General features: G+C 44.0%; 2 protein-coding genes and 1 long non-coding RNA gene across 3 annotated transcripts in view; all 3 read right to left on the minus strand.

The window, feature by feature from the left end:
- Positions 1-773: 773 nt before the first annotated feature.
- LOC122481865 lies at positions 774-2416 on the minus strand. Its single transcript, XR_006296946.1, has 2 exons — positions 2177-2416; positions 774-2078 (listed from the first exon to the last, which is right to left on the minus strand). It is a non-coding gene; the product is annotated as an uncharacterized LOC122481865 (long non-coding RNA).
- Positions 2417-3925: 1509 nt separating this feature from the next.
- LOC122479737 (small cysteine and glycine repeat-containing protein 7-like) lies at positions 3926-4987 on the minus strand. The gene is made up of 2 exons (XM_043573456.1): positions 4313-4987; positions 3926-4282 (listed from the first exon to the last, which is right to left on the minus strand). Exon 1 carries the CDS (start codon positions 4946-4948, stop codon positions 4379-4381), a length of 570 nt encoding a protein of 189 aa, XP_043429391.1. The 5' UTR covers positions 4949-4987; the 3' UTR covers positions 3926-4282; positions 4313-4378.
- Positions 4988-14006: 9019 nt separating this feature from the next.
- LOC122481866 (thiamine transporter 2-like) overlaps positions 14007-23013 on the minus strand; it is a 41993-nt gene continuing 32986 nt past the window's right edge. The window contains exon 7 of the mRNA XM_043578048.1: positions 14007-14593. Within this exon, the coding sequence (XP_043433983.1) occupies positions 14420-14593 (174 nt within the window). The 3' untranslated portion in view covers positions 14007-14419. The remainder of the gene's footprint in view (positions 14594-23013) is intronic.

Below are 23013 nucleotides of genomic sequence, written 5' to 3' on the forward strand. Positions count from 1 at the left end.
GAATTCAGAAGATAGGGTTTGAGAAGGGGGTCTGACATGAGCTTCCTCAGACTCTAAGTTGACACCCACCCATCTCTATGTCTGGTTCCTTTTCCGCATCCAAGAGCCCTGAGCTTTTATTTAGTGCCCTCTGACTACTCGGCACTCTGTAGTTACTCTCAGCCTCTAGAGTGTATCCCATGGTCCCCATCCTCTGACTCAACACTTCTGCCTGGCTCCGTCTTTATTTTTTTTTAATTTCTATTTCATTTTATTTTTGAGAGAGAGAGACAGAGAGACAAAGCACGAGCAGGGGGAGGAGCAGAGAGAGAGGGAGACACAGAATCTGAAGCAGGCTCCAGGCTCTGAGCTGTCAGCACAGAGCCTGACGTGGGGCTCGAACTCTGGACTGCGAGATCATGACCTGAGCTGAAATCAGATGCTCAACCAACTGAGCCACCCCAGCCTCCACCTTTAGAACCACCTCCTGTCACATAACTATTCTCAGCAAGAGAGAGTCCCATCCATCTCTCCCCCAGCCTTTCCTCACTGAGGACTCCTTGTGGCAGTTTTCCCACAAAGTAAGGTTGACCGGCCGAATCCTGGGACACGCGGCCCTCCGAGCATCAAAGATGTAGCACGTCTTCAGCTTCTGCTCTCCCCATCCCGCTCACTAGAGATGTGAGCTTATTTTCAGGCAGTAAAAGTAGGAGATGGGGGCTGTCAGGATTGGCTAAGTTGCCATCACTCAGTATTGACATCAACGGGTGAAGAAGGGATCCAGGCAGCAGGGCGAACCGGCAACCGTTCTTGAACTTTTATTTGTCAAACATCGTACTGGGTCCTGGGAGGGACACCAAGACGCAATTCCTTTGTTAGTTAGCTGACAATCTGATATAGAAAAGAAAGTAAGGGTAAATCTGTAATGGCTATTGGCAGAAAAAAAAAAAAAAGCAAAGTCCATATTATATTAAACAACGGTCACTAACAAAACCACGTAAATGAAGGACAAAGCATTAGACTTCTGTATGTTTTGTTACTCTTTTGTTATGGGCTGAATTGCATCCCCCCAAAATCTGTATGTCGAAGCCCTCACTCCCAACATCTCAGAATGTGACTATGTTTGGAAATGGGCTCTTTAAAGAGGTGATTAAGTCCAAAGAAGGTCCTTAAGGTGGGTTCTAAACAAACATGACTGGTGTTCTTAGAAGACGAGAAAATTAGGACACAGACGTGCGCAGAAGAAGACCGTGCGATGACAGAGCAAGAAGGCAGCCATCTTGCAGCTGAGGAGAAAGGCTGCAGACCAAACCCACTGCCAGCTTCATCTCGGGCCTTGAGCCACGGAACTTGGACTTCCCGCCTCCAGAACTGTGAGAAAGTAAATTCCTGGCGGTTAAGCCACCCCATGTATGGTATTTTGTTAGGGCCGCCCTGACAAAACAATACTGCTTTTGGGACACGCCTGATGACTGTCAACAATACGTGTGTTTATGGGGGTCCTGAGTCACAAGCCTAAATTGATGCTGTGGCTTAGCTGAATCTGTGTGACAAGCTGTCCCTGATACTTAAAAGAAAGAAGCATGGGGCATCTGGGTGACTCAGTTGGTTAAGCATCCAACTCTTGATTTCAGCTCAGATTGTGATCTCATGGCTCATGGGATGAAGTCCCACGTTGGGCTCTGCACCGCTGTGGATTCCCAATCTCCCTCTGTCCCTAGCCCCACGCCCACCTCTCTCAAAAATAAATAAATAAACTTTAAATAATCAAGTTGAAAAAAAGAAGGAGGAAATGTGGGGCTGTTGTACCCACAATGTGGCATGTGTGTGCAGTGTGGCTCCTACTTTGCCTGCATACACTCAGCTCTCGCTTCTTCCTCCCGAGCAGGGTCCACACTCATTCCCACTATATGAAGCTATGACAAAATTCACAAGGCAATCAGACAGGATCCATGTATCGGGGCTTGGTGGCGAGGGCTGGAAAGCACGGGAAGAGCACTCTGTGTGAGTGCATATCCCATGTCTCACGTCAGTTGCTTGAACGTGCCTGCCTGTGATCCAATCGCAAATATGGGTCTTCATTTAGGCTGTCTGAATCACTGGGAAAACAAAGTGAGAATAATATCAGATTGGAAAATGAAGACATTTGCTGAGTTCAGTTGAACTACAGAAATATTTCCCTTAAATTGCGACCTACCTCTTTCTTTTCAGCACTCCGTCCGTCTGGGAAATGTGTGCCTCGGGGCAAAAGATGAGGACAGTTATTGCAAAGACAAGGGCCGACCCTCACGTGGCAGTGACGATAGGCTCTGCCACTCTCCAGCTCTGGTCCAAACCAGAGCAAACGTGACAGAGAGGAGTCCACAGGGAACAAGAAGCCACAAGATTCAGCACTATGGAAACCACTCTGGATGTTTTCGAGAACTACCTCTGCACCTCTGATGGAGATGCCTACAGCCAGTATCACACTTGGCCTTGGATTATAATTCTTTGTACACAACCCACCCCACCCAATGACCCTCCAAGGCAGGATCTACTCCATCTTTGAACTGGCTTCAAACCTGCCTTTATAGCTAGGGGTTTCTCAGGGAACATTTGTCAACAGAAAGCACATTCTTCCAAAATATTTAAATCCTTCTAAATACTACTCATAATCTGAATCATAAAATGTCATTTGTATTTCGATTTGTATCTTCCAAGGGAATGAGGCTATTGAGGACCAACTGAATTGTAGTTTCCTTTCGATTTCGGCTCAGGTCATGATCTCACGGTGCATGAGTTCAAGCCCCACATCGGGCTCTGTCCTGATGGCTCAGAGCCTGGAGCCTGCTTTGGATTCTGCATCTCCCTCTCTCTCTGCCCCTCCCCTGCTCATGCTCTGCCTCTATCTTTCTCTCAAAATTAAATAAACATTAAAAAAAAAAAAGAATGGACTACCAGGGCCATCGGGTGGGTCAGTCAGTTATGCATCCAACTCTTGAGTTCCGCTCAGGTCATGATCTCACAGTTTTGTGAGTTCGAGCCCTGAGTCGGGCTCTGCACTGACAGTGCGAATCCTACCTGGGATTCTCTCTCTCTCTCTCTCTGCTCCTCCCCCTCTCACGCTCTCTCTCTCTCTCTGTGTGTGTGTCTCAAAATAAATAAACTTTAAAAATAAATTTAAGAATAAATAAATAAAACAGAATGGACTACCACAGTCTGGCAAAAGGACCCAGATTAGAGGACTAGTCAGAGCCCCTCTAAGCTCATGAGTCTCAAAAATAAAACTTAGAAACATCCATCAAAGTTTAAGTTACTAAGTAAGATCTGAAATGAAGCCAAAAGTAAGCCTGAGCCTTCGCAATACCCCAACCAAGGTTAAATTAATATAAACAGAAAAGAACAAAGAGAAATCCCACATCCACCAAAGCTGACCCACTTAGCACAGCCTGATGGCATTACTTTTTGTAGTTAGGGAGATGGAAAGCTAAACTAATAATACCGAAAGTCTAAATGTGTACTGCTCGCTAAATTCATAGGGGAAAGTGACGGGGCCTGCTCTGCAGGGGTGGGGCTGTGCCCCTGATGCAAAGAATAAGCGGCCCCAGTAGATGGGAATCTAAGGCAAATGCAGCCCTCCATATTTTGGTAGTGGATGTATTTCTGAACATTTGTTTGAAATGGCTCTTTGTGAATAAAACAGCATTTTTAATCAATTAGGGACCCTTGTTTCCCTGTAACTGCAACCATCATCTCAAAACAGAATTCCAGTTGTAGGTGAAGCACTTCCAAGTGCTCTGTTGGTGTCAGTAGCTGAAATGCATGGGCAGCGGGGGCAGGAAGGCTGTTCTCACGGCTCCTTGCCTTGCTCTGCTCTCACTGCCCATCTTCCAAGTGACTTTTAAGTGAGATTAAGATGTTCCGGGAGGGGGGATGCGGTAAAATCAAAACAAAGGCAAAACCACACTTTTCATGCCAGAAGTTTGTATTTATTAGGACATTTAGAAAAACGCTGTCGACAAATAGGAATACAAGATTAAAAAAGGAGCAGAGGTAAAAGCACAGACATGGGAAGGAAATAATCACATAGGTCTAAAGAACGTTAATTGCGATCCTAGCTCACGGAGCCCCATGAGGTCAGCTCTTCATTCAGAGCGAGCATGTTGTGCTCGCGTCCTTGTTTTCACTGTTGGCTATTTGATTAGAAACTTTTCAGATGGGAAACCTGAAAACACCCAAAGCAGAAAAAAAAAACCCCAAACAGGAACCTCAATGCAGGAGCAAAGAGGGTCAGTCTCAGAACAGCAGATGAGGACGGGGGGGGGGGGGGGGGGGGGGGGGGGGGGGGGGGGTGTTAGGCGAATGGAGCAGAGGAACGTTCCAGGGTCTCCTGGGCAGGGACAGAGGCCAGGTGGCCCGCCTAGCTGCAGCACTGCTTCTTGCAACAGCACGTCTGCTGACAACAGCACTTCTGCTGGCAGCAGCCCTTCCCGCAGCCACACGAGCCGCAGCCACACGAGCGGCGGCAGCAGCAGACCACGGGGACGCTGCAGCAGCCCCCGCAGCAGCCGCAGCAGCAGGGACAGCAGCTGGAGCAGCAGCCCACCCGGTAGCACCTGCAGGTGGTGCAGCTGCCGCAGCCGCCGCCGCAGCCACCGCAGCCACCGCCGCAGCCACCGCAGCCACCGCAGCCACTACTGCAGCCACCGCAGCCGCCGCCGCAGCCACCGCAACTTCCGCAGCCACAGCACCCCATGGTGTCGGTAGAGAGGTCTCGGGAGAGGGGAGGAGGGAGACTCAGGAGGTGAGGGAGGTCTGGTGCCGCCTCCTGCTGGGGGAGGGGCTTATATAGCATCTTGAAGCGGGTGGGGACGGAGTCGCCCAGGACCCGTGACCCTGAGCACTTCCTCATTGCCGCAGCTTCCACGATAAGCTCATCTAGGGTTGTTCCTTGTTTACATTCTAGCCGATGACATTTGACCCAATACATTTGCTAATTTTAGCTTTTCTTCTTAAAGTCATTTTATTTTTTTAATGTTTATTTATTTTGAGGCAGAGAGAATATTTATTTTGAGGCAGAGAGAATGAGAGAATGAGCACCCACGTGCACAGGGGAGGGGCAGAGAGACAGAGAGAGAGAGAGAGAGGGAGAGACTCCCAGCAGCCTCCGTGCTGTCAACTCAGAGCCCGACTCAGAGCTCGATCTCATGAACCGTGAGATCACGATCTGAGCCGAAATCAAGAGCTGGACGCTTAACCGACTGAGTCGTGCAGGTGCCCCTTCTTACAGTCATTTTAGAGGCAGACTAAGAGATGCTCACATTTGGGAGGTGATCTCCATTTCCACAGAAACACAGCTGAACCTTTGAGATGTTAACCTAAGAAGGCACTTGATTCCTGCCAGCTCCTTTTCACCTCGGTGATTTTCTCTCCATATATTCAGTTGGAGCCCTCCGCCCCCCACCCCCCACCCCGCTCTAACAGAAACTTCCAAGAGGTCGAGTCCATATGAACAACCAACCGAGTTGAACAAACCATTTGTCTCCGGGTTTGTCACATCTATCACTGTTGTGTGGCTCACACCTCGTTAAATGGGTCCTTTGGTTCTTCCGAGGTTTACATGTTCACAGCTACCTTTCCAAAGAAATGTGGACTATTTTTAAACTAAATGATCCTCTTTTCTCCCTCCACCCCACAAGTTCTCTACTGAAAGTCTTGACCTGACACTCCCTTCTCTCCCACTACACTCCCTCCCTACGTGCTCACATCCAGAACCGTGGCTTCAGTTTCCATGTGCATTTCACGGATCCCTTCCTCCCATTTAGAGTCTCCTCCACACCCCAAATCCACCAACATCCAACTGGTGCTCCGCCCTCTTCCCACGGCTTTTCTGAGGCACCTGCCATGTCCCAGGCCACAGACTCAAGGCATAATCACCAACCCCACGACACAAAAGGTACATTCCTCCACTGCATGCCTTCTCCATCAAATGGACAATCCATTAAAATGTCAGCTTTGAATCCTTTGTTTCTCTCAGCCCCATTTCTGGTCTTCTATCCAATTCTGTTGATTCTGCTTCCTTAAAAGCTCTCAAATCTCTTAAAACCTCTTATCTCTTGCCCCACTGCACCCCGCACCCCAGCTCAAGCACCACCCACTCCCCCCCACCCCTGGTGGTTGAAAGGCTCTAGTCCACATACCACAAAAATAGTTTGGGATCATTAATAACAATGTCAACATGCCCCGGGGACCTTACAGCATTTTCTGTCACTCAGATTCCTGAAGGACAATCTCACTGGACTGGGAAAATAAACTCCGAGCAGCAAGCCATTTACAAAACGTAGTTTGGGGAATCTGTTGATCTCTGAAGATCCCCACGGAGGTCCTCAGAACTCCCTGAAAGGCCAGAGTGCCCCTCCACCAGCACACGCAGTACAGAGCCCGCTTTTGCTCTCATCCTTTTGTCTTCTGTTTTTCCAGCCTCCTTGTTGGTCGCTAGCCCTCAGACCCCACAGGACCCCAGCTACACATTCACCACATCTCACACTGCCTTTCTCCCCACATCGGGCCTCTCCTCACTTCTCAGGCCTCTGCACCTGTGTCCCCAAGGTACCACCACCCTGCTCTCAAAATTGCCTAGGTCAGCCTCCTTAGCAGACATCAACTGATGTCAAAGCCAAAAACTAATTCCTCATCCAGAGCGAAATACACCGAGGATTACACCATTAAAATGCAGACTCTTAAGAGGATTTATTTCCATTTTTAAAATAATCAGGGGTTGCTTGGGTGACTCAGTCCGTTAGGCATCCGACTTCGGCTCAGGTCATGATCTCCCAATTCATGGGTTCGAGCCTCAAGTCAGGCTCTGTGCTGACAGCTCAGAGCCTGGAGCCTGCTTTGGATTCTGTGTCTCCCTCTCTTTCGCTGCCCCTCCCCCACTTGCACTCTGCCTCTCTGTTTCAAAAGTAAATAAATAAAATAAAATTAAATCAAATCAAATAAAATAAATCAGTATGACCTGGGTATAAGAAATCACCATGACAAGGTACCTGGCTGGCATAGTCGGTAGAACATCTGATTCTTGATCTCAGAATCATGAGTTCAAGCCCCCCATTGGGTATGGAGCCTGTTAAAAAAAAAAAAAAAAAAAAGGATAGAAATACTGTTATTGGAACGCCCGGGGGGCTCCGTTGGTTGAGCATCCAACTCTTGATCTCAGATCGGGTCTTGATCTCAGGGTTGTGAGTTCTGGCCCTGAGCCTAATTAAAAAAAAAAAAAAATCACAATGGTATCTTTAGTTTCCCCTGGCCAACAAATGCAATGATGGCATCTGGCCTTGGCAGTGACCTTTGAATCTGTTGCCAATTTCACATCCCCAGCTCCCAGGGTCATTTCTATCGCAAGCTCTTTGAGGTCAGGGACGACACCTTGACCTTCACTGTAGCAGCTCCCTCAGAGCTCGCAGATCACCTGACCCAGGGGCTGCCTGATGACGGGTGTGGTCCGCACGCCCCGCGGGCACAGGCGGCTTGGGAAGACGGAGATGTTGCCTGGTCCCGTTGGTAGCCTCACCACGCTCCTGGTTCCCAGGAAGATTCCCTAGATTTTGTAAGTGTTTTAAACTTAAACTGGAATATAGGTTTATTTAAACAGTAAACTACACAGGTGATGAAGCCAAAGATATCTAAAAGGGAAGCACATAAGAGATGATGCGATTCTTCCCTGTAAATAGAGCCAAATAGCAACAAGGAAGTGGTCACGTGTCTTCCTGCGCCTGCTCCCGGGTTGGTATATAAGCCCCTCCCCCTGCAGAAGGCGGCACCAGACCTCCCTCACCTCCCGAGTCTCCCTCCTCCCCTCTCCCGAGTCCTCTCTGCCGACACCATGGGGTGCTGTGGCTGCGGAAGTTGCGGTGGCTGCGGCGGCTGCGGCGGTGGCTGCGGCGGCTGCAGTAGTGGCTGCGGTGGCTGCGGCGGTGGCTGCGGTGGCTGCGGCGGCGGCTGCGGCAGCTGCACCACCTGCAGGTGCTACCGGGTGGGCTGCTGCTCCAGCTGCTGTCCCTGCTGCTGCGGCTGCTGCGGGGGCTGCTGCAGCGTCCCCGTGGTCTGCTGCTGCCGCCGCTCGTGTGGCTGCGGCTCGTGTGGCTGCGGCTCGTGTGGCTGCGGCTCGTGTGGCTGCGGGAAGGGCTGCTGCCAGCAGAAGTGCTGTTGTCAGCAGAAGTGCTGTTGCAAGAAGCAGTGCTGCAGCTAAGGCTGCGGTGTGCAGAGCCGGTAAGACTTCCTCTCCCCCCGCCTTGAAAATACTCCCTTCCTGTCTCTCTTCGGTGCCTTAAGTCCTTCGATCAGAAGTCCCCGAACCAAGAGAAATTACCTAATGGAAGAAATCCGTATGCAGCCCAGCACCAGAGCAATTGTGCAAATGACTAATGAAGTCATGATTCCGAATACCTGGTTGGCTGGAACTATCCACTGTCTTTCAGTTCTGTCTTTGCCCACTTTTTCTCGTCTTCTTGCATAGTTTTTTCCCCTTTTTTCTTGTGTGTTCTTAGTCATTGCATAATCCTGTCTAAATTTCCTAATAAAATAAAAACTAGAAGTCCATCAAAAGTGTTCTTTTTGCCTTTGTTGTGTTTGGGCATGTGGAATCCTGGTTTGTGCTGAAGATTGCGAGAGAATTTATCTTTGCAGGAAGTCTTAAGAGCCCAATGGCGGCAGCACGTTCAAGGGTGGTCCTAGAAGCCCCTGCCAGGTCTCTGGGGACCAATATCTCCCCTCAGTGAAACTTCACCCTCCTCACAGACCCCTCACTCCCTTACAGCCCCGTGTGCCGTCTCCCCAGAGGTCCAGTTCCTTTGTGTGGATGTATGGACGGACATGCCCCTTTAGCGGCCTATTGAACCCTCCATGGGCATTCCCATCAGGACTCAAATACAGAATTTCATGGTGGGCCTGAGACCATCTGGGCTTGGCACGGGGTCTCTTTTGTTGACACATTCAATCTTTTCCTTCCCTTCTTTCTGCTGTTTTGCGTATACAGTTTTCTTCTTTCCTTTTTCAGTACACCGCAACGTTCAATTACAGAAATCTGAAACATGCATTCGAGCTGTAAATTCTCCCGGTACCTCTGTCTTCTGAACGACCTCTAGCAAAAGTGATAAATGAAAAGGAGATCTGATGAAAGGAAGCCCAGTGGAAAGGGGGTTTTCAGTGCTTCTTTGAGTGAGGAAGTCTTTTCCTCCACTGCTTCAATTTCATTTACAACAAGAGGGTAAGCTGCTCTTTTTTTTTTTCTTCCCTTCTCCTGTTTTCCATTTTCTTTTCTTTTCTTTTCCTCTCTTTTCTCTTCTCTTCTTTCTTTTCTTTCTTCTCCTCTCCCCTCCTTGTCCTTTCCTTTCCTTTCCTTTTTTCTTTTTCTGATTATTTTCTACAGCTTTTTCCAGCCGTTCTATTAGCAGTAGAGACCATAGGCTGACGAGAATTTGGATCACGGTGATCCGGTATTTTCACACATTGATGTATCTGCCCAGAAAGGGTAGGGTGGGGGGGAAGCTATGGCAGATAACATGTTCTAATAAAATACATGAACCACATAGCTAGGCTCAAAAACAAGCGAACTATTTCTGTGGACCAAACATAGAATGGAAATGCCGACTGCAAGGCTGTATTCATGACCTTGCTGGGGTCGGGGTCTAGAAGTGTGCTGTAGGCACGAGGAGAGTGGGAATATGATCACAGAGATCAGATATTCGATGTAGAGAGGGGATGACAGCAAGGCAAACTTTTGGGATTTTGTGCCAGGGTGGGGCCCCTTTCGTCTTGAAAAAATTCTATGACTCTTTTCCACCTGGGGCTCTGGCCTGTGAACTGGTATCCCTCAAAGACATATGGACCTCGTCCCAAGGTCACAAATTGTCTTAAATTATCTGCAGGCTTGAGAACAATCTATGATATCCCACTACACTATGGGATGGGGCTTGGAGGTGGGGCAGGAAAATATTCTAGGAAAACTTCTAGACAGGTAAAAGCCAAGGCAAGAGTTGGGGTAAGGCGAGAGAAAGAGAAAGAAAGGGGAAGCAAAACAGCGCTCACCTAGAGGAAGCTGGCAAAATTTCAAAACCTCCTTGTAGTAGGAAGTCTCAAACATGGTGCCCAACGATCCCTGCCTCCTGGGGTTCACACTCTTGTGAAATCATCTGCTCTTCATTATGTGCTGGCTCTAGGTACAGGTGAAGAGAATGCCACAAAAGTGACAGGATATCACATCCTTGATTAGGTTACAACAGTCTGTGACTTCCATCTTCAAGCCAACCCTTGATTTGTTGGCTTGCACTCTCTGATGAAACAAGCTGACATCTTGGAAAGGCCCACATGGCCAGGAACTGAGGGCAGTCTCCAGTCAACAGCCAGCAAAGAATTGAAGCTCTCAGCTCAGTAGCCACGAGGAGCTGAATCCTGCCAACAATTACATGAACTTGGAAATGCATTATGGCCCAGTCAGCATCCTGCCCCCTTGACATGACCACGGCCTGCTCAACACCTTGACTGGAGCCTGTAAGAGACCCTGAAGTAGAGGACCCAGCTACGATGTGCCCAGATTCCTGGGACTCAGAAACTGTGAGGTAATAAATGTGCAGTGTTTTAAGCCACGAGGCTTAAATATAATGCCTTATATAATGCTGAATAACTAACACACATTTGAAAATATCTAACATTAAGAATGGACAACAAAATAAGCTTGCAACATGAATTCATTTCAGATTAAATTGACTTTGTAGAACTAACAGTGTCTTTTAAATTATATTTTTTTGGATCTTTAACACAATAAGTAAGAGAATGACTTCTATTTTTTAAAAAAAGAAGGATTTATAGTGAAAATACAGGTAAAAACAAAATAAGTATAGATTGATATCAAAATCTCAGGAATAAAAAGATACGTGAGTTGAAATAAAACCTCAATCAACAGAATAAGACACCTTCAAAGAGAGAATTTGTGAATTGCAAGATAGACATTGGCTGCTCACTCAGTATACAACAGAGAAAAACAGAGTCCCAGAGTAGAAACTGAAGTTGTTTGTCTCGACATGATAACTAATCCGAGAAAAGGGTTTTGAAGACTTTTCCATTGGGAAAATTCCTGCCTCCTGTGCCCAAGGATTTCTTTCTACTACCCTCAAGCTTATTTACCTTGGGCTTAAATTCCAGACACTCCTGGATGGATTAGATTTTCGGCAGCTTTTTACTTTAAAAAACATCGGACTCCAAATTATCATGAAGCAATGGTAACATTTTCCATTATGACTGCTCTTGAATATTAAGTTGCTTAAAATTCATTAGAACACTTTCACTCATGCAGATCAAGTAAGAATTTGGTAAATTGTTCATCTACTTCTTTTCTAGGGATACCAACCAGCCAACACCACAAGTATCCATGAGGTAGACTATTCTGACCACTGCTTTGGCTCCATTGTCCATTATGGTAACCATACCCATCTTGTCTTTAGCAACTCAATGTCTCCATGTGGTTCCTGCCATCCTGGGATCCCATCATCTCCATTGTATTTGAGTGTCCCCAGTTCATGGGTAGCAGCTCCCACTGGAATTTCTGACCCATAGAGCAAAGCAGCCACAGGGCTGCTCTCACAAATATATTCTCAAAGTTATGGTAAAAGATGTGTCTTCTGGACCTTCCCATGTTGGGTGAACAAATCCGCATGATAAATCCACTCTAATATTATACTTTGCCTAAGCTTTGGAATACCTTCCTCTATAGCACACCAAGGCATTTCTGGCATTTCAACTTCTTTAGGGTGGGCTTCATGTTTCAGCTAACCAACCAAACTGGCAACCCGTATCAACAAATTCCGCTTGATCCAACTTTATGTTCCCTCTATCATGATCCTACATCCTTAAGGTCCATTTCCACACATATTATCTAGATTTCTCGGTTTCTATACAAGCTGGGGGAACCATGTGTCCCTTTTGGAGTGTAATGCTTCTCCATACATTTTGTATTTTACCTTTTGAGGCCTGCTGAAACAGCTGCCATCATAGGACCCCTCGTTAAGGAGGGGTGGAAGGGCAGCCTCTAAGGGCAAAGACTTGGCAGATCTAGGGGTCAGGTGTCCCCAGCTTTATTGAGATCTGACCATATGTCTCCATTCCAGTTTTCAGGATTTCATTTATTCCCAATGAGTGTCCTCACTTTATCAGGGTTAGGAATTCAATTTATGTTGTAAATCAGCCACTTGCAGAACGAGACTCTGGGTTTGGTTATCAGAAATCTCAGCTCTGTGGCTGCAGGAGATTTGCGTTTGTTTCAGGGATGATATTAGAGATTTCAGGTCATTAATGCAGCACTTTGAGCTGGGAATTTGAAGCCCTGAGGTCATCCTTATTTCTCCCTTATTTTCTCCAGTGAGAATATATATATATATATATATGTGTGTGTGTGTGTGTGTGTGTGTACTGCTCCAGGAGCAGCCTGCCAATTCCATTATTCTCTTCAGGTTAAGTAAAACATCCTGAACTGACAAATACACAGCAATCCAGAACCTCACTTCCTATAGGTATTTCAACTGGGCTGAATATTGTCCCGTCCAAAATTGATGTTCATCTGGAACCTATTAATGTGACTTTATTAGGGTCAACCCTAAATCCAACATGATTGGTCTCCTTATACTAAGAGGGGACTTTGGACATAGAGACACGGACACAAAGGGAGAACATCATGTGACACCAGAAGAACAGACTGGAGTGATGTGTCTACAAGTCAAGGGAGGCTAAGAATTGCCAGCAACTGCTAAAATCTAGGAAGAGGCAAGGAAGAACCCTCCCCGAGACCAAGTTTTCAGAGAGCAAGTATGACCTCGCCAACACCTTGATTTCAGACTTCTAGCCTTCATAACTTTGAGAAAATAAGTTCCTGTTGCTTAATGCCACTCCATTTGTGGCAGTTTGTTATAAGATCATTAGAAAACTAATGTAGTATTTGATTAGGAGGGCCCAATGGTGACACTTGTATGTCTAAAACTACATCATGCCATGACTATTAGTGCTCTCTTTATGACCGGAAATAGATTCATAGTGGCTTAAAACCTAACTAGATTAGATACCCAGTTCCAGGAAACCCAGAAGCAGTTCAGAAAAGTTGGCCTTGTAGATGTGTCCTCTACAACCACTCCTGGTACCAAAATCTGTATCAATCAGGATTCAACCTGAAAAACAGAACCAGTGGAGATATATAGTAAAAAATGTATTTCAAGGAGTTGGCTTACTTGATTGTCAGGGCTGATGAGGCTAAGTTCAAAACTCATAGGGCAGGCCATCAGGACGCGTGGGCTAGAACTCTCAGGCATGACCTGAAGCTCCTGTCCACAGATGGAACTTCTTCTGGGAAGGCTCAGTTCTTCTCTTAAGGCCTTTCAACTGATTGGATTGGTCCCATCTAGATTATCTAGGATAATCTCCCTTACTGAAAGTCAACTGATTGTGAACTTTGATCACATCTGCAAAATACATCACAGCAATACCTCCATTAGTGTTTATTAGAATCAATGAGAAACTTGGCCCAGTCAAGTGGACACATAAGACCGTCACAAATTGCAACAAACTTATAAATTAGTTTGAGAAGAACTGAAATCATTACAACATTCAGTCTTTTCATGTAGGGTCATGGTAAAGTTTAAGGAAAAATCTTCCCTTAATTTTTTGGCCTCCTTTTGGGGGAATTAAATTATTTTCCCCATTCTAACGTTTTTGGTGGTATACAATATGAATACAATACGGTTATCACATATGTTATTTTTTTTTTGAGAGAGAGAGAGCATGTGCTCCCAGGTGAGTGGGGGAGGGGCAGAGAGAGAGAGAGAGAGAGGGAGAGAGAGCATCCTAAGCAGACCTCGCGCCATCAGTGGGGAGTCTGTTGCAAGGCTTGATATGATGACCCTGAGATCCTGACCTGAGCCGAAATCAAGAGTCTGATGCTCAACTGACCAAGTCACCCAGGAGTCCCGGTTATCACGTATTGATCATTTAATATGCATCAGGCCTGTGCTAGAAACTTCTTTATTACCTAGATCAAAACAAATCACACTTTTATGAGGTTGGGCACAGAAAGCTAATATATATCATTAACTCTGGGATATTTCATGTTTCTGTTTTTGGATGGTCCCACTTGTCCGATTTCCATGTTGTTTTGGGATGGACTTCAAAGTATTCAAACAGTACTTAGGGTGTCAGTTGCTCACCGAGGCCATAAAGATGGCTGGTTTCAACTTGGTCAACTCCAGTTTCTGGTTGTACCCTGCTCACCGGCCCATAGCTGAGGTTTTGATGTAGTGTTGATGATAATTCTGTCTTTTACGGTGTCTTAATCTAGGACAAAAAATTAAAATGCCACGTAGTTAGCGCCATATATTTTCAGAACAGTCCGTCTTCTGAGTCCGTGATAGGAGAGACCAGGCTAAAACCGCGTCACTGTGTTCGTATCAGAAATGGAGTCCTCTGGATCATGTGGATTCTGGTCAGTAGTAGAATTACGCCTTCCCTGTCTGCATTTGGCTGAATAGATTATGTAAACGCTTCTCATTAGGAAAATTCCAGCAATAACAGAGAAATAACTCCCATAAATTAAAAACTAAAAGAAGACAAAAAAAAAAAAAGAGAGAAATCATGAATGATATAAAAATGGATGTTCAACACTACAGGTAGGTAATGATGCTTTACTACTAGCTGTGAGATTTTAAACAGATCATGGATCTTCTCTCTGCCTCAGTTTTCCAAATTGTCAAATTACAACAATACCCATATTTACACATTTGTTGCGAGGATTAGATGAGTTATTGCATGTAGGGTGCACAGAAAAGTACCCGCATAGTAGAATTCAATCAATGTCAACTGTTGCCGTAGTTCTGAAGTTCTCCATCTATACAGACTCTATATAGACTTCCTTCCCGTTTTTCTTCCTTTTTTTCTATTCACATGTAGTATATGAAATTGGGAGTTCATTTTTTTCTTAGACCGTAACATGCTTGACAGTGTTCCTATCCAAAATATTGAAATGATATTAATAGATATGTAGAATTTTGGAACCCAGATATATTACTAATGAATACATTAACCTTGAATCATTTTTTTTTTTAATTATTTATTTATTTATTTATTTAGAGAACCAGCAAGAAAGGGGCAGAGAGAGAGGCGGGGGACAGAGGATCCCAAGTGGGCTCTGTGCTGACAGCAGAGAGCCTGATGACGGGCTTAAACTCACAAACCGTGGGATCATAAACTGAGCTGAAGTCGGATGCTCAACCGACTGAGCACCCAGGTGCCCCGACTTTTGATCATTTTTAACGACTCTCCTTAGATATATAGATCAAGAGGACTTAATTATGCTTTATCTTTAAAAAATTTAACTATATTAACTCTTAAAATTTTTGTTTGCATCATATGAATTTTCCCTCCCCACTCCAAACTTTAGATGTCTTTCCATTTTAGATGTGTTTTCTGTAAATAGACCATAGTTGTAAGAATCTAACCTGAAAATATTTTTATTGTCTTTATTTATTCGTTTTTTTTTTTTTTTTTTTTTTTTTTACTGGTCTGTCTAGCTTGGAATCACTTAACTTTTATTTTTGGAAAATTATAAACATTCACAAAAGTGGATAGAATAGTATACAAATGCCCATAAATCCGTGATCTGGTTTCATCAATGATCAGCTCATAGCCAGTCTTGCTTCCATAGAGCCCCAACCACTTACCTTTTCATCTCACAGATTAATTTGAATCTAGTATCATATCATATAATGAATATTTGTTTATATCTTTTTAAAAAATATTTATTTATTTTGAGAGCGAGCAAGAGAGGGCACGCTTGCAAGCTGGGGAGGGACAGAGAGAGAGGATCCCAAGCAGGCTCAGCAATGTCAGAGCCGAGCCCCAGGGTTCCATCTCTTGGGATGAGATGAGATCGTGATCCGAGCCAAAATCAAGACTTGGCCGCTTAACTGAGTCACCCAGGCGCCCCTCAGTTTGTATCTTTAAAAATAGGGATGCATGGGGGCACCTTGGTGGCTTAGTCAGTTAAGCGTCTGACTTTGGCTCAGGTCATGATCTCACAGCTCGGGAGTTGGAGCCCCGAGTTGGGCTCTGTGCTGACAGCTCAGACCCTGGGGCCTGCTTCTCTGCCCCTCCCCCACTCACTCTCTCTCTCTCTCTCTCTCTCTCTCAAAAATAAACATTAAAGAAATAAAAATAAAGATGCACAAAAGCATAACCACAAATAATTATCACACTTAAAAAATTAACAATTAAAAAAATAATTGTTTTCCTTTTTTTTTTCTCATTTTCTTTTTTTCATTTAAAAATTTAAATTTAGGAATCATAACCTGAGCCGAAATCAAGGGTCGAACACTCAACAGCGGACCCTAACAATTCTTTAATATTGTCTAGTCAGGGTTCAAATTTCCCTGCTTGTCTCAGAATAGTTTTACTTTCTGGGTATGAATCAGATTTTAAAGAAGATCCACACATCGTGATTGCTGAATTTCTCAAGACATGATCAGTCTTCATTTTATTTGTTGGAAACCTGTCCTTTCCCAGACTCTGGTGTTTTATGGGTGACATCCCTGGACGTCACTTAATGAGTTCTTCTGCTTCTCCTGTTTCCTGTGTGTTGGCAGTTCAACCCATGAGTTAATTTATTATTTAGCGATAATTAACCTATTTGTATTTTTTACCGCCCTATTTTCCCTATTCCTCACGCTCTTCAATTTTCCCCTCCTTTCTCGAACTCTTTCGTGTGACCGTTTTTCCATGTGCTATGCTTTATTTCTCTCTCCTGTATAATAATTGCATAATCTACGTCTAATTCTTTCCTAGTTACACTTGAAATAGCAGCTCTTAAATAAACAAAGCAGTGGTGTGTTAAGCTCACGCTGCCTCAGGTACAGGCAGTAAGGGGGAGAACTGTCTGCAGAGAACTTCAAAACTGTAGCAAAACTGATTAAAAGTCTGTTGCGTGTCGTTATCGTCACGCTGCGGCAATTTGAACAATGCAGGTGATGAAACCCACCTCCCCACCGGAGGGACTTACACCCCGCTCCCCGCTTGGTGTGTGCCCCCCAGCAGTGTCCCATCGGTAATTCCTGCCCTCCTCTGCAACAGTACAAAACCTTTCGTTCTGAACATCCTTCTGCTGACAGATATCTCTGTTGTCGAGTACTTTGGACATCTTTTAAAGAAACTCCTCAAGATTTAAAATACAACTGTTTTAAATGCTTCGTGTTTTGATTTACTCACACCTTCCTTTCTTCTTTCTTTCTTTCTTTCTTTCTTCTTTCTTTCTTTTTTCTTTGCTTTTCTTTCTTTCTTTCTTCTTTCTTCTCTTTCTTTCTTCTTTATTTGCTTTTCTTCCTTTCTTTGCTTCTTTCTTTCTTTCTTTTTTTCACATTCCTTCTTTTGGGAAATACCTTCCTCTTGGGATAATTTTCCTTCTTCCTCAGGTGCATCTTTGAGAAATTGCTTCTGTAAAGGTTTGTTGGTGAAAACACATTCATCCCATTTCTGTTTGTTTGCAAATGTCTTCACTGTACTCTTGTATTTATTTATTTATTATTTTTTTAATGTGCCCTCAGTTTTATTTATTTATTTATTTTTTAATGTTTATTTAGTTTGAGGGAGAGACAGAGGGAGAGCTCGATGAGTGCGAGAGGGTGAGAGAGAGAGACAGAGAGACAGAGGGAGAGAATCCCAAGCAGGTTGTGTGCTGTCAGTACACAGCCCGACGTGGGGCTGGGTCTCATGAACCATGAGATCACGACCTGAGCCAAAACCAAGAATCCAAACGCTTAACTGACTGAGCCACCCAGATGCTCCTTGCTCTCCTATTTATGTATTTGTTTGTTTTTTCAATTTTTTTCTAATGTTTATTTATTTTTGAGATGGAGACAGAGCGCGAGTGGGGGAGGGGGCAGAGAGAGAGGGAGACACAGAATCCAAAGCAGGTTCCGGGCTCTGAGCTGTCCGAACAGAGCCCATTGCGGGGCTCGAACCCACGAACCGTGAGATCATGACCTGAGCCGAAGTCAGACACTCAACCGACTGAGCCACCCAGGCGCCTTCCTTGCTCTCTTCTAAAACGTGGTTTCTCTTTGTCTATAATTCCAGGCTGGCAGTTTTTGTCTCCGACACTTGAAGTCATTGATTTTCTGACTTCCGCGTGAGCTACTGAAAAGTCCGTTGTCTATTATAATTTCTCTATAGCTGATGTTCTGTTTCTCTATTTTTAAGATTTCTTTTTCTTTGATTTTCTGCATTTAACCCAGTGTGTTTAGATATGAATTTTCTTTGACTTACTCTTTTTGAGATTTTGGGGGGCTTCTTAATTCTGAGAATACATGCTTTTGATTACTAGTGGAAAATTCTCAGTGTATATTTATCTGCCTCTCTGCTACCTTGGAATTTTTTTTAATGTTTATTTATTTTTGAGAGAGAGAGACAGAGAGAGAGTGAGAGAGACAGAGAGAGAGAGAGCATGAGCAGGGGGAGGGGCAGAGAGAGAGGGAGACACAGAATCTGAAGCAGGTTCCAGGCTCCAGGCTCTGCGCTGTCAGCACAGAGCGCACTGCGGGGCTTGAATCCACAAACCTTTGAGATCAGGACCTGAGCCGAAGTCGGATGCTTAACCGACCGAGCCACCCATGTGCCCCTCTATTACCTTTATTATCTTCTCAAAGAACTCGAAATAGATATTTGTTGAACTTTCTCATTTTAATCCCCATGCATATGAATAATTTTTCCACTTCTCTCACTCTCTGTGCTGCATTCTTGGTGATTTCTTCCCATTCAGTAATTTTTCCTATGTATGTGTCTACGTTGCCCGTCACATGTTTAAGTTCCTAATTCTGGTTAGTTCTATTTTTCCCAGATATTCATGACATATCTTGTTCCATTCTTATGTTATTTTCCTCTGTGTACAGACGTGTTAAACATCTTACTTTACATTCTGATGCTAATTCCTCTGTCTCAAATCTCTGTCGGTCTGATTCTTTATTACTTCAGTTGGCTTGCTCATGGTACTTTATGCATGATTTTGGACTTTTAAAAAATCATAATCTCATATTTGGTGGAATTTTATCTGCGGCAGGTTTTTTGATTTCTGCATGGAAGGACAGTCTTCCAGACAGCATTTATTTGGACACGTATAAGTGCCTGGGGCCATTACCAACCAGGGGCACTTTAAATTAAACCCTCAGCTTGAAAAATAATGTTTAGCATGTAGAAATTGGGCCCTGGAATTATGTGAGTGCTGGCTTATGAAGCAAATCTCTAGAATAAATTCCTCTGGCATCACCCCGGTTCATCTTCTTTGCTGGAGGTCCCCCCACCCCCGCCATAATTTCATGTTCTATTTCATCACTCACTCACAGTGTAGATTTGGGGTCGCCACTAAAACCAAAATTCCAGGCCACTGGGAGAATCAGTCCAGCATGTGCTGGAGCACATGATAGACCCGGTGTGCCCTTATCTATCTGGTTTCCTGTTCCTGCTTTGACCTCGGGGGCGTTTTCTTATTTCTTACCAATTCAGCCATTTATTAAAAAATCTTCAATTTATATCCAGGAGTTTTAGGTGTTCTATAGCGTCATGTGTTTTTCTGATAACTAGTCGATGGCTTTAGTGGACGAGGCGTTTCTTATTTTAATATCTTTAAAAGTACATAGCTTTTACGGGGCGTCTGGGTGGCGCAGTCGGTTAAGCGTCCGACTTCAGCCAGGTCCCGATCTCGCCGTCTGTGAGTTCGAGCCCCGCGTCGGGCTCTGGGCTGATGGCTCGGAGCCTGGAGCCTGTTTCCGATTCTGTGTCTCCCTCTCTCTCTGCCCCTCCCCCATTCATGCTCTGTCTCTCTCTGTCCCAAAAATAAAAAAAAATAAAAATAAAAAACGTTGAAAAAAGTACGTAGCTTTTAATGAAAGTCTTTCTTAATATTTTGACATTTGTTTAAACTTTAAACTTAAACAACCTGGACATCCACCCTTCTTCTCCTTCTTCAAATGCAATCCCTTAACCCCAATTCCTCTAAGGTACCTGCATTCAGATCATTTCCACTAGAACAGAAGAGTAGGAAAGCAAGACAATGTCTGAAGGTCAGGACCCAAACTCATTGAAAATCCACGTAAGTATTTTGTTTGATGATGAAAATCTGGCTTCGCCTTCAGCTATTCTTTGGGTTAAGATTCCAAAATAGTTTACAAAGTAGCGAAACCTAAGTCCGACGGAACACGTATCTCACATGTTTGAGGTAATGAGTGTGAACTGAACACGCTCATCTGAGCTATCTACACTGGCAAATATTCCATGATTTCAACACATCTGAAAAATTTCAGGTTTGATGGATGGGAGGCTGCCCAATACCTGAACGAATCCCCATTTCATGCACTTAAAATAATAGCATCGCTGTTCTCCTTTTTGTGAGATAATCTTTCTGTTTAGAGTGCCCCTTCCCTTATTGAGCCCTTTGGGGTTAAAACTAAAAATCCATTTTCATGATTCTAATTTTTATTTAATTTAAGGCAGACGAAAGTACCAGTTATCCTAGCCAGATAATCTAATGGAGTGCGTAATCAGGGTCCATCTGGTCCCAGAGTGGCTGAGTGCAGTGGCTTCCTGCCAAGAGAGCTGGCGAGGATCATTTTGCATTTCTCAGTGAGGACAGGGGAGACAGAGCAGGGCGGCAGCTGTGGTTTTTATGACATTGAGGGATCACTTTACACCAATGCCCTTTCCCTTTTCTTTTTCATGTGTACTTCCCCCCACTTGCTGGTGATAGGGTTCAGGACAATTTACCCCCAAATATGGCACTTTGGCACAGTGAATATTTTTTAACTGAAGGAATCTGAGATATAGCAGGTGCAGGAAGGACTTTCTGAGCGTCCCCTGGAGCAGGTCATAAGACCCTAGTGTCTATATTCGGAGGAAAGGAACATCCTTATCTCCGAAGATAAAGGGACACGGAAAGAAATCTGAATGAACAGGCTGTGTGAAGCTTCCCCAGCTTACTATTCTTAGCTCGTAACCTTCTTGTCCTATCGTATTTTTTCCCCCCAACTCTCTACTCTTTATCAAATCTAGCACAAAAACACTCCAGCTTAACTATTTCTTTGTGTCTTCACTTCCTCATGAAGGCTCCCGCGTTACATAAAACTTATAATCAAACACAGTTGCGTACTTTTGTTAATCTTTGTTACAGAGACCCAGCTGACAACCACGTAGGGTAGGAAGAAACAATATTTTTCCTCCCTACGACATCAGGCGTTGCTCTTCATAGCTTAAGCCTCAAGACTATCCAGGGAGAAGGAGGGTAATGAGATTCATGAATGGGAGTTGAATGAATGGCATCTCCCACGATCAACATGAAATTTCTGGTTACCAATGTGTTGCCCATTCCAAGGGGTATCTCTGCAACTTGGAGGGGGGAGCGGGGTCTGGGGGTGGGAGGGATGGAGGGCTATAGTAATGGGTAACCAACCTGGAAATAGTTGGGTGTCTTGGCGTGAAGCTTGTGAGGTGTTATCACCTCTTTCACCTGACAAAAAGAGTACTTTTTAAAAAATCAGCCTTTTTGGAGTTGTGTGTTACTCACCCATTCCCTCCAAAAGTCCCTCATAACTTTAGACTTAATGGATTTCACTTATTTTTTTTTAAAAACGAAACTTCCCCAGAAAATTATTTTATATCATCAGTATACCGCAGTATTATCTTATGCCTTTAGTAAAGACACACTTTAAAGTTACCACTTCTTACACAACTAGCTCAATTACTCCTTAGCTTTTTCTAGATGAGGTAAAAAGATGCTTTTAACTTTTCTCATGGGCCTTTTCCCCTTAGCCTTTTAGTAATATTCAAAGATGTACATGGAACCTCTTTTCAAGATCTCTGTGGTCCTTTTAAATTGAGAAAGTTATAAAAAGCTTATTCTGTGATAACAGTTTGAGAAATAATGAGAAAATGGGGGACTTAGTTCCGGATGTCTCAACACAGACTTCTCTCTGCTGAATCTCTAAGTCATATGAAAATGCTGACTTAGGTTGTATTTTCTATTTTTTAGATTCCAATCTTTTAAAATGGCACTTGAAATTATAGTAGGAAGCTCATGGGCTATCGTAAGTGCATAATCAATGGCAAATAGGCATTTAGGATTGAGATTTGGGAGTTATTAATCAATATACCTGTATATTCTTGGCTCTCCAAAGTTTAATTCAAGCATATTCAATCAGATTCCTACCCAAAATCAATTTTTAAGAAGGTTGCTTTTCAAAACCAGGGATCTGCAATGAGACTTCTTTTGTCTGGGGAATATTTTATAGAAATAAGATTTGTCTTCTGTTATGCCTTTGGACTAAATATTTTTTGCTTACCCGGCTCTGGCATCCAGGTAAACTAGTCCTTTACTCAGGAGTTGAGTTTTACATTAAGTAACTTACATGAAAGAACCTGTATGAAAATTGTGCTAGCATTGAGGATATTGGCAGAGACTACAAAAGAAGATAGATAGAAATATAATGAAAGATTTTACAGGAGTGCCCCGAATCTAGATTCCCCTTTGTTGCGAAGATAAAACCATTTGGAAATCTTGAATTATCAGGGGAAACAAAGGTGGAGCTTGACTTTTACTGCCAAATTTAATTTTCACCCCCAGCTCTTGATGTTTGCGAGAACTCCTCAGAAAGGTCAAAATGTATTGATTTTCCCACAAAGCAGTCGTTTAAATCAGATTACACAAAATAGTGGCAGAGAGGAGGACAGGCAGATGGACGGGCAATTTTCTTCTCAAGTTCTATTTTGCCTCCTTCTGTTCTAGGAATTCATTAATTTCAGATTAAGACACAATGGATTTGTAGAAAAATGAAGGAAATATCTGGAGGTGTGATATATGAAGAAGTCCTTAGAAACAATAAGTGCATCCTAACAGTGTTGCCTAATGTGAATAATTAGTCTTTTTTTCTATTAAGAAAAGGGAGGAACGTATCCATGTATTGAGTACACTACCGGCCAGGAATG

Source organism: Prionailurus bengalensis, chromosome C1 (assembly GCF_016509475.1).
Source record: "Prionailurus bengalensis isolate Pbe53 chromosome C1, Fcat_Pben_1.1_paternal_pri, whole genome shotgun sequence".
NCBI lineage: Eukaryota > Metazoa > Chordata > Mammalia > Carnivora > Felidae > Prionailurus > Prionailurus bengalensis.

Bases quoted from the DNA above. Each gene is read 5' to 3' on its own strand.
- LOC122479737 (XM_043573456.1), bottom strand. From the start codon at position 4,948: ATGTATTGGGTCAAATGTCATCGGCTAGAATGTAAACAAGGAACAACC.